Source organism: Stegodyphus dumicola, chromosome 7 (genome assembly GCF_044657685.1).
Source record: "Stegodyphus dumicola isolate Sdum_Otavi_A_Nest chromosome 7, ASM4465768v1".
Classification (NCBI taxonomy): Eukaryota; Metazoa; Arthropoda; class Arachnida; order Araneae; family Eresidae; genus Stegodyphus; species Stegodyphus dumicola.
In genome coordinates this window covers 63,297,730-63,313,164 of record NC_140774.1, presented here as the reverse complement: position 1 = coordinate 63,313,164, position 15,435 = coordinate 63,297,730, and the positions used below count along the sequence as shown (strand labels likewise).

The following is a 15,435-nucleotide window of genomic DNA, read 5'->3' as shown; positions in this document are numbered from 1 at the left end:
GCTTTACTGTATTTTCTCTTTTAATATAGTATGCAGTTTTCAAACTCATCGTAGTCTGGGTTACAAAGTATTCTTCCGAAAGAAACGCAGTTCAAATAAATAAAATCAAATTCTGGAAAATTGATATTAATAAATATATTTAAAATGCTCAATTCGAAGGAATAAATAGAAAATTTTAAAACAATTATCTGAAGAGACAATGCAACACAAACAATTAAAATAAAAGTATAAAAATTTAAAAATTACCTAAAATAATAACTATGACGAAAAATATATATAAAGAAAACTATTTGAAAAAAAATAAACGCTGCACCTTTATTTACGCAGTTCGAATAGGTAAATAGAAATTTTTAAATCAGTTATTCGAAAAAAAAAAAAAAAAAACGTGCAATTTAAACAATTAAAATGAAATTCGAAAAAGAAAAAATTACTTAAAATAATAATTAAAAATATAATATAAAGAATATTATTTGGAAAAAAGGAACGATGGTGACTTTTTTTCCTCTCACGGGAAAGGAAACTAGGTTGCCATATATTAAGAAGTTCGCCAAGTGAAGTAACGCAACTGACAAAATGACAAATGACAAAATGACTTGGCGCAAACTGACAAAATGTGACAAAAAAGTGCCAACATAAATTTGTGAATTTCTCCGTAAATTTCGCTCCAAATTTTACAAAATTTCACATTTAGGCGTAATTTGAGTCGTAGAATCGAAATATGTAAAAAAATTGGTATGTTATTTCAGAAAAAGTCCGATTTTGTGTCAAAATACCTATGTTAGATTAGTGCTATATATAAATCTAATATATATCCTAAGTCGCGCTTTCGAGACATGGAGAACGCAATTTGAATTTTGTCAATCGGCCCAGTAGATCGGGAGATATAGGACTGTCCCATTTTTTTTTTTGAGCAGTGTACATACAGATCCCCCAAAATACCTTCATTTCGTCGATTGTGATTGAATTCATTTTGCTACGATTAATTTTGTAACCTGTACCTATTGGATTCAAATGTCAACTGTTCTAGAAATTTCTTGCCAAACATAAACATTTCCAGTGGTGTTTTGGTTTGATAAGCAGTACATTTGGGTTTCAATTCACTCTTTTCGGTAGATCTTTATCTACCCACTCCACAATTTTCTCAAACTGACATTTAAAATAAAATGTCTAAAATTACTAATTATGAATAAAAATTGGCAGTATAAGAAAATGTAAGCAATATTATATAATGTTTACTATGAGAAATTGTACTAACTTGGACACAGAAGTAGCAGCTTTACTTAGTGATGCTATATAGCCATCTATGATCGATAATTGAAAGTTCTAATAATATAGAATGAATAAACACAGGAATGGGATCTGTTAAGGCATTTACAGACGAATAAACAAATTTAAACTTTTGTTTACTAGAGTGGACATGAAGCAACAAAGGGTTAATTTGATAGCATGTGGATTTAATATACTAAATGTTTTAGCTAAAAATCACTTTGAAAATGAATAAAAAGTACTCTGAAGACGTTTTTGACATTCCTGTTCTATTTTTCAAAATCAAGAAAGAATTTCATAATTTAAAAAACTTAGCATATGTCATCTTTCAAAATTTATTTCAACTTTCTTGCATGAAAGAGCGAGTTATTGATATTTTATTGTGAACTATATTTCCCTTATTATATATATAATTTATTTTCTCCCTCTTTTCCAGATAACTCCGTGCTGTAATTAGAAGCATGCTTGACGCGTATTCGAGAGTTCCAGATTGCGAATTCTGGTGAAGGCATTGCGAAATTCTTCAGTTTCCTGACATGGAAAAATTTTAAATGTCTCTACAGCAGCAATCGAAATAAAAAGGGAGTGGACTATAATTTGTCACCACCAGGATTTGGCTGTTGTGTCCCTTCATCCCCAGTCTCCCTTTAAAAGAAGGAGTTTATAATGTATTTTCACCTCCCCTTCCGCATGCCTTTGTTGTGTAACTGGAAACCCGCTCGGCGCATATGCGGAAAGTCCGAATCCCGGTGAAGGCAAATTTCTTCAGTTTTCTGACATCGAGAAATTCTAAATGACTCTCCATATGAATTTTGCATCGAGTTTAATTTTATATTTATAGTAAACAATGTACAATAAAGTAAAACCGCTGTAATATGGACAATGTTAAAACTAAAATTTCTAACAAATTCCTTCTTTCTTTACAGGCAGTTTAATTTCTAAGTAACTTTTTACCTCGACTATACATAGCATTAATTAGATTATAATGCAACAGCCCATATCTAATTGTCTGTTTATAATATACGATTCCTGTTCGTATATGGGCAGAATAAATCTTATTTCTGCAAACTATTAAAAAATATATAGAAAAAACTTAAAACCCTGTATATATATATATATATATAGAAAGAACAAGATATATATACGTATATATATATATAATGTAATTATATAGACACCAAACAAAAATTAGATCCTTCATGGACAACAGCTTCACTCAGCAAAAAATTACCATATATCTTCTATTTTACAACACCAAATTCACCAAATAGTGGAACACTTTTATTCTTCGATTGAGCCGCTTTTGGAGAAACGTTTCATGCAAAATTTCCAAAAATTTTCAGCTAATGTGGTCTTGAAGCGCGAAGCGCCGGTCTCACACATTACGTCTTATGACATCGATGGTCATAAGACATAGTCTGTACCAGGATTTTAACAACCATATTTTTTCTAAGGATCCTTTTCTCTAAAGAAATATTGTTTTCCCAGTCTCACAAATTGCTATAACGCAAACAACAACTCTTTCCGAGACTTACAGTTTTCTCAGTCTGCTTCTTGGCTCTTCACGCTCTTCTGAACAAGAAACATATCTCAATAATGCACGAAATATTAATAACAGTTTAAAATTCTCCATTAAAAAATCAAAAGGCTTTCAGAAATGCAATGAATTAATTTGCTGATCCACTGACTAAAGAATCAGAACAAAATTAACAACTTTAGTAATACTATAGTTCGGATCTTTTTTTTTTCTTTATCAAACTGACCTGCTTGAGAAAGGTCTTTGGCAAGAAGAGATTCCAAGGCACAGATTCTAAGGCAGGAAACTCTATCATATGACAAAAAGAAAATACTAAAATCTACCTAAATCAGTATCTAACTGGTCACAGTCTCTTTCCCACATATTTTTATGGAAATGATACAACAGATAATAGTATAGCTATGAGTGGAAAAGCGAAGAACAGGATTAATATGTCTTCAGGTGCCAGTTGACGAAACAATATTACAGCACAGTCGCTATGGCAGAGCTTATGCCTTTCAAAAGTAATCTGGTAAAAAATAATCATAGGAAGTTATAAGGTATTTCTCCCCCCCCCTTCTTAGCACGCCTTCGGGGTATAATGGTCAGCACACTCAGCGCGTATGCAAGAGGTCCGAGGTTCGAGTCCCGGCGAGGGCTTTGCTTATTTTACATGTCTCCTGCTTCGAAATAACCTAATATCTCTACAAGGTATATAATCATTAAAATAATGACACTGCTTCAATTTAGTCTTACAGTATGGACATTGCTTCTATGAAAGATGGCAGCACCCCCCTCTGACTGGCTGTGAAAACTTTTTGCGCAGACATCCATGTTCCTGAATGCCTGATCTCACTAGCCAGTCATTTGGAACTCGGCAAAAATCGAAGCCATCGTCCACATTTATCATCGTTATCAAAGCCAATCTTATACTTTATGCAAACTATGAAGAACTTACCTAACAGATTATTAATATTTATTTTCTTGATCAATCTCTTTACAACACTGACTTTACAACACTTTCGATTCACAATGACGCACTACACTCTTAGTTTATTCCAATACAGTGGTTTCCATATACGACACCAGGGTGCAGACCACTCTACTAAGGGACTTCCTTAAAAGTGTCGAGATCTCCCAAGGGTCGAGATTTCCTGAATGGCTATACTTGATGTATATTGCACATTCACAAATGTAAAGTGCGTTTTATGAATTTTAGAGGTACGCACCATGTTGTATTTTATATCAAGTAGTACACACCTACCTACCTTTTGGAAGGTGTAACTACTTTTGGCCTTTCATATGGGCATAATGAGCTAGATGTAAAGTAATCTTCTGGTATTTCATACAATATAACAAAACGTGTTTTAAAGAAAGGTGAGAAAATGTATTCTACATCAAAATAGCGTGCGAGTTGTGGATGGGGAAAATGTACTGATTGATTGAGATAACTAGTGATGTCTGTGAAATGACTAAAAAACAGTTCGTAACAAAATAGGAAATGCTTTGTTCTGTTTCAGAACGAATATTTTAAGGTATTTCCTCCCTCCTTTCCGCATGCCTTCGTGATGTAACAGGAAGCATACTCGACACGTATTCGAAAAATACAGGGTTCACGTCTCTGAGAAAGCATTGCGCATTTTTCAAATCTCCTGATTCAAAAAAACCTTATGACTCTACAAATGGCGCCCGAACTAAAAGGTGGTGGACCACCAGGATTCGTCCCCATCAGGATTTGGCGATTGTATCCCCTCATCCCCACTCGCCCTTTAAAAAAGTAGTATATAAAGTATTTTCTTCCTCCTTTCCGCGTGCCCTCGTGGTGTAATTGGAAGCATACTCGAAGCGTATTCGAGAGGTCTAGGATTCGAATCCCGGCGAGGGCATTGCACATTTTTCACATCTCCTAATTCAAAATAATCTAATGACTCTACAATATGTTGACAGGATCTTCATGTCATTAATATATGGAGTTCAGTACCGCACAAAAAATAATGTTAACACAAAGCGATACGACTGCAATAAACAAAACTCCTTAGAACTGGACTGTAGAAACTGGAAATGAGTCATCTGGTCTCATATGAATACCGTTTCTACCTTTCCAGTAATGACGTCAGATATAGAGTGAATTGAATGTTACGTGAAGTCGTCAATAAAGCTTGGTGGGTGCAACGTATGATACACTTAAGCAGTGAGTCTTTGACATTTTGGAGCATTCAACATTCTTTGAATTAGCCGCCTTGCCAAAGTTAACATGTACTAGAAGGAATCTTGGATGAACGGATATTGCATTTCAGAATTTCTAAGGAGTTCTTTGTTAAAGTTCGTCAAGCCCGAACATTAACTGATTAATCAAAGAGTATTCTGAGAAATGTTTTCATATTCCCAATTCAGAATTTCTGGGAAATTTATTGACCGTCTAAAACAATAAGTTAAAAAAAAAAAGCAAAAGATATCTTAGGAATTTAAGTAAACTTCTGGATCTGTTGCTGGTTGAAAACACATAAATGTAAACATCATCCACAGATTTGCGGAAACCATGCTTCATCAAGCCTGGGCCAAAATGGGTGAATCAATTAGCGGTCATTATTTATTGTAGAAGGCCTAAATTTTTGTCCCGTAAGTGTAGTTTCTAATAGCTTCCAGAAATACAACTGATTTTCATAGTTTAAAAAAAAAAACCTAAAAGTTCAAAATGGATTCATAAAACTGTTTCGTCTGATCATGTAAATAAATTTATTTTAATTTTTTAAACTATTAGAGAGATATTTTCTTGCTGTCCGCTTACTACAGTTTTATTTTTATGACACCTACGACTTCATTTGTTTCTTTTATATAATCATGAGAAGGAATTCGAGAAATATAAATAGCTATAATATTGATATATATAAACAGTAATGAAACTGCTTTTCCACCGGCATGTATTTTCTTTAAAACCTTAAGCATTAGTCTTCCAGCTGCTATACACTCAGACAAATTCCATGAGATTCAGTTACTGTGAAGTTCTTTTACCAATATTATATCCTGTTGCATAAGAAATATCCTGTAAATATATTTAAAGGTACTTTAATTTCTTCATATATGCTCAGCTTATTTGGACAGATTCGTGAAGTATCTTAAACAACTGACTACATGTATTACTGTCGTTCTGTATACAGATCTATATATCCCATTCTACCAAGGAGGTTAGAATAGAAGGAGGGAAGGTTCAACTCAAATGGTGAAGCTTCGCGGCCATGTTTCTGTTATCGCTGTGACTTGAGCAAGAAGTCTGTAATTGCAATATTTTTTTTCTTTTCTTTTTGAAGCATGTCAGCTTGTGTTGCATATGGATGCCCAAACAGGTTTTCGAAAAAGATTCCTAAGATTACTTTTCATTCGTAAGTATTGATTTTCTTTTTTTAAGTAATTTGATAAATATGTTAAAAAATATCACAATGTCGTGTTGTTTTCTTTCCAGATGTGAAAAAAAAACACTTAATAATAATCAAAATACCTTAAATACATTTTAATGTTTCTGTTTATAGCTGGTATCTTCGTTCCTTAAAATAAATAGAATGATATATGCTAGGATTTAAACTCTATAATTTGAACGTTTTAGGTAGTTCGTTTTGTAATTTTCTTTAAAAGTAAGAAATCAATTGTTACTGTTTTTATGAATTGTAAAGGTGTTAAATAAAGTAATGCTGTTCTTTATGTATTAATTATAATTCATTTTTAAGTTTTGTGAACTGTTAGGAATATAATTTGTGCATTTGATCAAGATAAACTAACTGTTCTGTTGTTAAAAATTTTGCATAAACTTACAAATTTGCGGGCAGTATAGCGATAAAAGTAAGTAAAATATTTACACAACTGAACATGTGGAAAGATGTATCCAAAAATTTATATAGGTATATTTCTGTAATTCAGCTTCATTCAAGGCAATTTCTTTCAGATTCATAAATATGAAATGCGCATAAACTGAAATCACTGAATTCACATAAATCTGCTTTATTTTATTAATATTTATTTTCCTGTTGTTATAAAGTTGTTGGTTGTAAAAAGAATCTATTTAAAACTTTCATTTAAAAAAAATGCAACCTGTGACTATTTTTTTAGATAATTCTCTGCTATTAATTTCAGGTTAAAATTATTTTAAATGATTCTTTAATAAATTATAATATTGTGAATAAATCAGAAATATCACTTCTTAAAGGAAAAATTAGAAAGTACACCCAACATGTTCCTAATAAAACCTAAACAAATTCTTGAAATATGCAGAAACATCATTTTTAAAAGCTTTAATGTTATGCACATGCATTTAGATGTCGAACTATTTCTTATTGATTTCTCTGTACGTAGTAAATTACGGATATCATCTTTATAACTTTAAAACAAAAAACTAACAATACAAAGCATTTCATTATAAATTTTACATATTTTTATTGGAAAATGCATGCACGGAACAGCTTAAAAACACGTACGTTTCACTGCCGTAATGCAATGTTTTGAAGTTACAAACATGGACGCCGCTTGTTCGTTGGAGTTTCATTCCCCGATAGTGGAGGAAACTGCGAACCCTCCCTCCTTCTATTCTAACCTCCTTGCATTCTACTGGGCCGATTAACGAAATTCAACTTGCGGGTTTCGTCAATCGGCTTGGTAGACTTGGTTACTGAGATTATCGTAATGCAAGCAAGAGATGTCTGATTAAGGAAAGAGATGATTCGCGGAGGAACTTTTAAAGAAAACTGGTTCGCGTTCACCTTATACGTAGGAAAAACAACAAATTTCCCATGGAGCTAGCCCGCTCAACAAAATTTGAATTCGGATCAAAGTACCGGTGTTTGGTAATTTTACATCTCGTCTATTACAGGCAGAATTAATTTTATGGCAATTAACTTCTCGGATCAATAAATTTCCAGAAAAAAAAAAAAAAACTTTCAAATAATGTAGATTTATTTTCTGCTTCAAGGATTGCAAGAAAATTTAATTTAAAAAAAAATATATGGAAAAAATAGTTTATTGGACCAAAATAAAATATAGGGAGAGAAATAGAACAATTATCGTTATCTTTTTAATATTTGTTTTTCGCACATAAATTTTAGTAGGAGTAGTAAAATTATTTTACATAAATTAAAATATTCTACGTATTACACATATTGCAGTTTTTAGACGCAAGTTCGTATCTGTATTTGAAATCAAGACAAAACAATTCTAGGTTTTCTACATAATGTCTTGCGACAACATCGATGTGATCTTTTAAACACGCGAATTTCAGTTGGTGTTGATTCAACTTTAAACTGCGGACAATTTTTTTCAGTTTAAAAGTAGTGGTAAGCCATTTGCCACCAAAAGTTTCTCTAGGAATTGTAGAATTCCAAAAATTGCTGCATGACTCGTAAGGTCTTCGGCGTTAATGCAAAAGGACATAATACTGAAAAACGAAAATATTTAAATGGATTAACTGAAGAATTTTACATTAGATTGCAAGTAATACGAGGCTCTTCTTCGATCCATCTTCGTCATCAGGAAGCATGTAAAATCTAAAATCTGCCTGTTTTGCTTGAATTGTCACGGCCAATAATTTCAGAAATTAGTAAGATCAAAAGTAACGTCAGAACACACTGATAGTTACAATTATCCAAATCATCCGTTTCTAACACACAAAAATTAAGTACTTACATTTAACAGAAGTTTAATCTTTAGTATTTATATTTAAAAAGAAATTTAAAAATAATAATGTATTCAGAAAAACTTATATCTAAACGTAACATTCAGAAAATCGAACATTTTCGAGGAGAAAAGTGTATTTCAAACAAATCATTTTAAATGCTTTAAAAAGTTTATTTTGTGATTGATTAAGCCGATCTATGAATAAAAAGTAAGCTAAAATAAATGAAATATGATAACTTAAGAAAAATAAATAAAAAATAAACAAGGATATAAATGAACTGTTATTACTCTATTTCTTTCCGTGCATTTTGGAAAAAATGAAATTAAATAAAATAAAGATCTGAAAGTTTTCAGATTTTATGTTACCCACAAAGGACCGTGTTTTCATTTACACACGCAGACACATTTCTAGAGTATTCCACTGCTCGCTTTGAAATTCCTGGGTTTTTTAATCAAAATTTCTTTAAAATTTTGCAAAATATGAAATAGATTAAAAAAAAAAAATTCCAAATTCGGACTATCAAGTGCTAATATTCGAATGGAGGACTACGTTATTCAAAATTTGATGGCTCTATAAGGTATTTCCCCCACCTTCTTAGCGTACCTTTGTGGTGTAGTGGTTCTGCACGCTGAGCCGGTATTCCAGAGGTCCGTATTTCGATTCCCGGTGAAGGCGGTTGCCAATTTTTCATCACTCCGGCCTCCAAAAAAAAAAAAAAAAAAAAAAAAAACCTAATGTCTCTACAGCTCTAGATACTGCTTTTCATTTCACAATGAGAGAAACATACGCACATTCATGCAGACTCTTCATTATTCAATTTCTTTAAATATAATACAGAGCGGTACTATCTGATGGCAACAATTTGAAAAATGATGCCACGCTTTCAGTGACTCGACGCAAAACGCCGTTTCGAGACTAATAGCCTTCTGTGCTACCCCCCTTGGGCTTAAAAAAAAGATTTGAAAATGAAATATCGTTTCATATGCGTGCAAATCACATTGACAGAAAAGTGTTGTACACATGATTTCAGAACAAAACTGTTAAACAGAACACGTTTGAGAGGACTTCAGAAATCTGTCTTAATGATTCGCGATTTCTAATTCAAAACCTGTTAATTAAAAATTATGTCACGCAAATAAAGTTACATGTTTTGGATTAAAAGCTCTGTTTCACAGGTAAATAGTTCTGATTTACAAGGAAATTTAGAGCTTTTAATCAAATGATAATTTAATTGATTGCAAAATTGTATAGTTTCATAATTTCATGACTTACGTTTTTTTAAAAGATAAGCTTAGTTACACCGATTTAATTTTTAATTAAATTATAGTAAGAGTTTTTTATCAACTTTTATATACCTAATTTTCACTCAGAAAATGTCAGTTTCACTCAGAAAGACAAATCGCAAAAAGTACAAAATAAAATCGAAAAAAAAAAAAAAAAAAGTTGAAAATTAAAAAGTTATTTGAACTAAAAGAAAAGCAAATGGGATAAAAGTGATACAATTTGCACTGTTTTAAAAATTAAAATGATGTGTAATTTAAATAATACCTCCGAATAAAAATCAAGTGTTTAAATCATTCCTATATCTTAATAATCTGCAAAGAAACAATTATAGTCTGTGAAAGATTATTACGAATGGCATTTTATTTCGTAATTAAATAAAATGTGATTACCTATAATATACATTATGATTCCAAAATCCGTATATGCAAACACCATTGCTAAGTATATTCGAAAAATTTGGATAATTTAAATCCCCCCCCCTTTTTTTTATTTTTTCTTGGAGTATTTATTATAATGCAAATAAAAGATAAATAGTCTTACTGGCATTTCGTTAAAACAAAACTTAAAAATGAAAGCCTTAAAAAAGGTAAAACAGTTTTATTGACATTTCTTTAAAATAAAATATAAAGCACATATTGAAAATATATTACACAAATGTTTTCAATAAAATGGATCGAAATTATATTTAATATCCTTAAGCACGCAACCCATTTCTGTTTCCACAAAAATAAAACAGTAAAATTATTTTTTATTCGTGCAATCCCTAAATATAAGCACAGAAATCCAAGTCTGTGGATAATAATTGCTTTCCGTTTATTTATAAAACAATTATTTAACGAGCCTTGAATGTTAATTTAAATGTTACATTCAATTACATTACTAATTAAATGTTTTTAGTGTTTCGTGAATCATTTAAATTAAATTAACAGTTTCTTAAATTTTGCGTTTCGATACTTTACAAACCCATGGAAAAAATAAGTACATAATTAGCTCAAGTTACAAACACCAATAATTTAGACGGATAGTTGCAGTTATGTTGCATTTTAATTTCAAGATTTATTGATAATAAAAAAAATTCTACGGTGATAAAATACAAATATAAAAATGGTGTTCCTTATCTAGCATAGCATCCATACACATCAAGGAGGCTTTTGCTTGTAATAATGTTAAAGAACTACTCATTATTAAAATTTACACCACTTCCAGAATTATTTTCTGGAAATCAGTCTGCAAATGCCTTTACCTTTTTAATAACAGCACATCAGAAATTATATATTCTTTTTATTTTAGCTTATATATTTTAAAATAAAAAATTCACTTCATTTTAATAACCGTTAGACAAATTGTACTTCTCGTATTTCTTACAGAATTCTAAAATGTAGATATTTATCAAATATTAGAATATTTAGAGAGTAATATTATTTATATAGTATTTAGTAGCAAATATTTATAAAATAGTAAGCATTACTTTGATTTTCTAAGAAAGTATAAGTAATATATTTAGTAGTCCTACATTGCATTAACAAAAACTTTCTTCAAATGATCTTGAAACATAAACTAAGGCACTTTAAAGCATGAAAATTATAGAACTTCTTGGAATTGCATAGTACTTAAAATGTATTATTTATACAGAAATTTTCAATTATAAATATCATATAACTTTTGGATTTGTAATGAAGAGACAATTTGTGATGAAGTACGTACCTTCGGGCTGATCCATATTTTCTGATTGGTATATCAGGCATTTTTCTAAGAACTGCAGCTCTATTTCTGCAATGTCCGGTGCTCCACTTGTACGTTTCCTCTCCTCAACATCCTGTCTTTTTATCCGCTTAGGAAAATTTATACTGACTGGGATAAATGTGAAAACTGCGATAAATAACTATTTCAATCAAATTATTTTCAAAATTATTCATCGAAGCTGTTTATCTGCGCAAGTTTTAGAATCCTCAAGTTATTTTTCTTTCGTTTGTTAAGCTCTTCTTGGGTAGAAAGACTTTAAAATAATAATTTAAATAATCCTATCCAATTCAACCGCTCGTTCTCAATTATGTCATGACATAAATTGACTATTTTATTAAATGCAAAGCTATAAATTTAAAAACAGAAGCGAAATGAAATAAAGTTTCTAATTCATATTGATTTTCACAGATGAATCAACGTAAACAAAAAATTACAAGAAATTATTTTATTGAAATTATTTGAAAAATGTTAATGCTTTATGAGCTTTAAAATGGCGTAATATGTTTTGTAAACAATCATTTATATTGATAACTTAGTTCAGAGGGTAAATTACCTAAAATCTGTATGTGACAATGTAACAGGCAAAACGTTTCGCTACTAAGCGTGGTCACACTTTTAGAAAATAGAGACCAACAACTGTGTATTTATTGTCATTTCAAACAGTTAGGGACTGACAAATCAATATTCTATTTAAAGTTTCTATTTAAAGGACAACTATCAACTGGACATTCGAAAACAGGTTTCTCTGTAGTCTTCAATATATATTCATTAAGAAACATAGATATCAAAGTGGTCAATTCGCATAACGATTTTCCTCTTGTACACTATCTGCCAATAAGTATTTGGACACCCGTGCAAAGGCACATATCTGTAGTCCTGATATACGTCACGCCCTCCTCCATTAAATGTCCAACATTGGCATTAGTCGCGTGCAAGATGCCAGGATTTGACGAGTTATCTGATTTCGAGAAATGTGTAATCGTCGGGTATCACAAAAATGGCGGATTCTTAAGGGGCATAATTAGCGAGCTTAATTTCCCAAATTCGACAGTGGCCTATGTGGTTCAGAAACGGACGGTAAGCGGTGATTGTCGGAATGTGCGCCGAGTCGGCAGACTCTCGAAACTGAGAGGCACAGACCGACGGCTGATGTTCAGAGAAATTCAGAAGAACTGCACACAATCGATGGCCCACGTACTTCAAGAGTTTCAACAGGCAACCGAGAGTGTTGTTTCTATGAGTACCATCCGTAGGAAAGCATATCTGCTTGGTTTTCATTGCCTTGCTGACGCCCGTAAGACTTTGATCATTAAGTCTAGCAACGCTGATAGGATAATTTGTTGCAAAGCACATCGACAGTGAACTGTTGATCAGTGAAAACGGGCACTCTGAAGCAACGAATCAAGGCTCATTCTCTACCGTTCGGATGGCAGGGTATGGTTCTAACGTCTGCCCGGAGACCACCTCCTGCCAGAATTCATTGTGCTCACAGGAACTGTAATTATCATCTTGATGTATTTTTCTTGTATGGACTGAAAGTTTGGTCCAAATTCATGGTAAACTGAACGCCGACGCGTGCTGCACTATTTTGGATGACAGTGTGCTTTCTAAGTTGTGACAGTTTTACGGGTTGGATCCACGTTACTTTCAGGGCGGCATAGCCAACTGTTATGTTGAGAGGTCCGCTGTAGATAAATATGGTGAATGGGTTGGCCTGCCCAGAGTCTAGACCTAAACCCTATCAAGAACCGTCTGGGATGAGTTGGATTGCCGAATTAAGGGGTACAATCGTCTATCCATCCAAATATCGGTGAACCATCCAGTATCGGTGAAGGAACTTACAATGTCTTCTCCAAGTCAAGTAGAAGAAAATACCAATAGCCTTCATTCGAAAACTTGCGGAGGGTTGAGGCTGCAATTGCCCCTCGTGGAGACCAACAATTGAATATGAATCAATTTTGTTCTTCTTTTCTATCACAAGTGTCTATTGGTCTTATACTTATTGGTAGATAGGGTAGCTTTATGATTCTATCAGCGGAGCTTACTGAGAGGGAGAGAGTTAGGTTAGATCAGGTTTTTGAATACGGCAAAGCACATGAGGGCTATCTACCTAACAGCAGGGATGCTTTCGCAGAGGACTTGAAGGAAACTGCCTTGAATTCACGTTACCCATGAGGAAAACTATGAAATCAAACCATGCAACCAGCCCATTCAAAACGGGTCAGACAATCAGTATTCAGGGGCCACTGGTGGCCAACGGGACGCAAGAAAAAGGGATGTACGAGTATTTTGCTTATTGCACCTGCATTGGGTCCAGAATATAAACTTCATATATTCAGTTCTCAGCATACCTGAAGAAATGCCATTAGACACACACAAATCTTCTAATATAGCCTCTTTTATGAAATATTTTACTGGAATAAAAGCAATAGCTAAACTCACTTCATATAAAATAACGTGCTAAAATTATATACTGTCAAATATTAGCACTCATATGGGAAGAGTACAAACATTCATTAATCTACAGTACAGTTACACGTACCTGGGTTTTCCTGCTGACAGCCTACAGTATAGAGTAGTTCTACTGATAGCGGCGTATATAGTATACTGACAGGCTACAGTATATACATTTCATCACTATACATTCCATACTCAGTTAAAAAAACTCATAAGCACCTACTGTAGCTACTGCGCTTTAAAGCTAATTCTGCATATCAATGTTGCACAGGGATATCAGCATTATATCGGTCAATCACTGGAACAATGAATTCATGCTTAGAGATTGCTTTTTTATTTCTAAAAAGCAGAAATGTCTGTGAAAATTCTTTGTTTCTGAGATCCAGTGATTGTACCGGATTTGAGTCATTTTGGTATGCCTGGAGGAGGTCTGCTTTCGATCAAAATTCATTTGGTAAATGTCGCATTATTTTTAAAGTATTTGGAGCATAAAATGACAATCAAACCCACATTTACTTTTATCATGCTATGTTATTATATAAATAGATCCATTCTAAATAGATTTGGAAAAAAGCACATACAGTGTGGAGTACACAGCGTGCAGAATTCAGATACGGAGCTGTTACAACTGACAGCAATAATGGCTGTAACCAAGTTAGCCGTCGAGTCAAACTGAGCTTGGATAACAGATATGGGTACTACATTTCATGCGGCTTCATATCTATGCAATAGTTCATCAATCGTACCAGTTGGTGAGTGGTGGCATACCAATCTCTCGATAACCCATGACCCGATGTTCTCGATGCGTGAAAGATCTGGATAAATGGCTAAAACTGATACATTGAGTTTTGATAAAAGAAGAATTTTAGGTAATTATGATACTGTGCCTTTTGGATACTAAATGTTTTTTTACTAAATAAATGGCAGATAAAATTATGGAACTATTAGAAAAATTTCTGGATAATATTGATTCGGAATGTATTTCTGGAAATCAAAAGTTATCAGAACAATTTTTTGAAAAATTTCAAAATAAGGCTGACAGGAAGTGTATTTCTACTTTAGGGATTTCTTTCGGGATTCCTAAAATTATCTTTATAATAACATATTATCCACCGTTTGAAGATGAAGAAATGAAAGAAGGACCTATAGTATAGTAGGTATAGTACTGAAAGAGGTAATACATTAGAATGAAATTAAACAACATGATTTCAGCGAAGACTTTTTAAATACACATGAACAGATGATGTAATCCAAATTTATACAAACAAGTGTCAGAAACTTTCATTAAAAAACATTATGAAAGAATTTGTATAGAATCTCACATAGAAACTGGCAACGTAAATGCAAACTGGGAACGTATGACGGAAATTATGATATGGAGAATAAAATTTTTATAAATTATTTAAATCCGGTTGATAATCAGGATGCTGAGAACGTAATTAGTTTGAACTGAAAAATATTAAATAGAAAAAAATTAAGCAATCAGATATCAGTTTGTTAAATTTTACTG

At 32.4% G+C, this 15,435-nt stretch overlaps 1 protein-coding gene across 2 annotated transcripts in view; it reads right to left on the bottom strand.

Moving 5' to 3' along the window:
- LOC118188295 (Golgi-associated plant pathogenesis-related protein 1-like) overlaps nt 1–11,581 on the bottom strand; it is a 35,794-nt gene extending 24,213 nt beyond the window's left edge. The window contains exon 1 of one of the 2 annotated variants that reach the window (XM_035358708.2): nt 11,430–11,581. In XM_035358708.2, the coding sequence (XP_035214599.2) occupies nt 11,430–11,445 (16 nt within the window). In that variant the 5' untranslated portion in view covers nt 11,446–11,581. Of the gene's footprint in view, nt 1–11,193; nt 11,261–11,429 lie in introns of those variants that run through there. The other variant, XM_085820344.1, reaches the window with a different exon arrangement.
- Nucleotides 11,582–15,435: the final 3,854 nt, after the last annotated feature.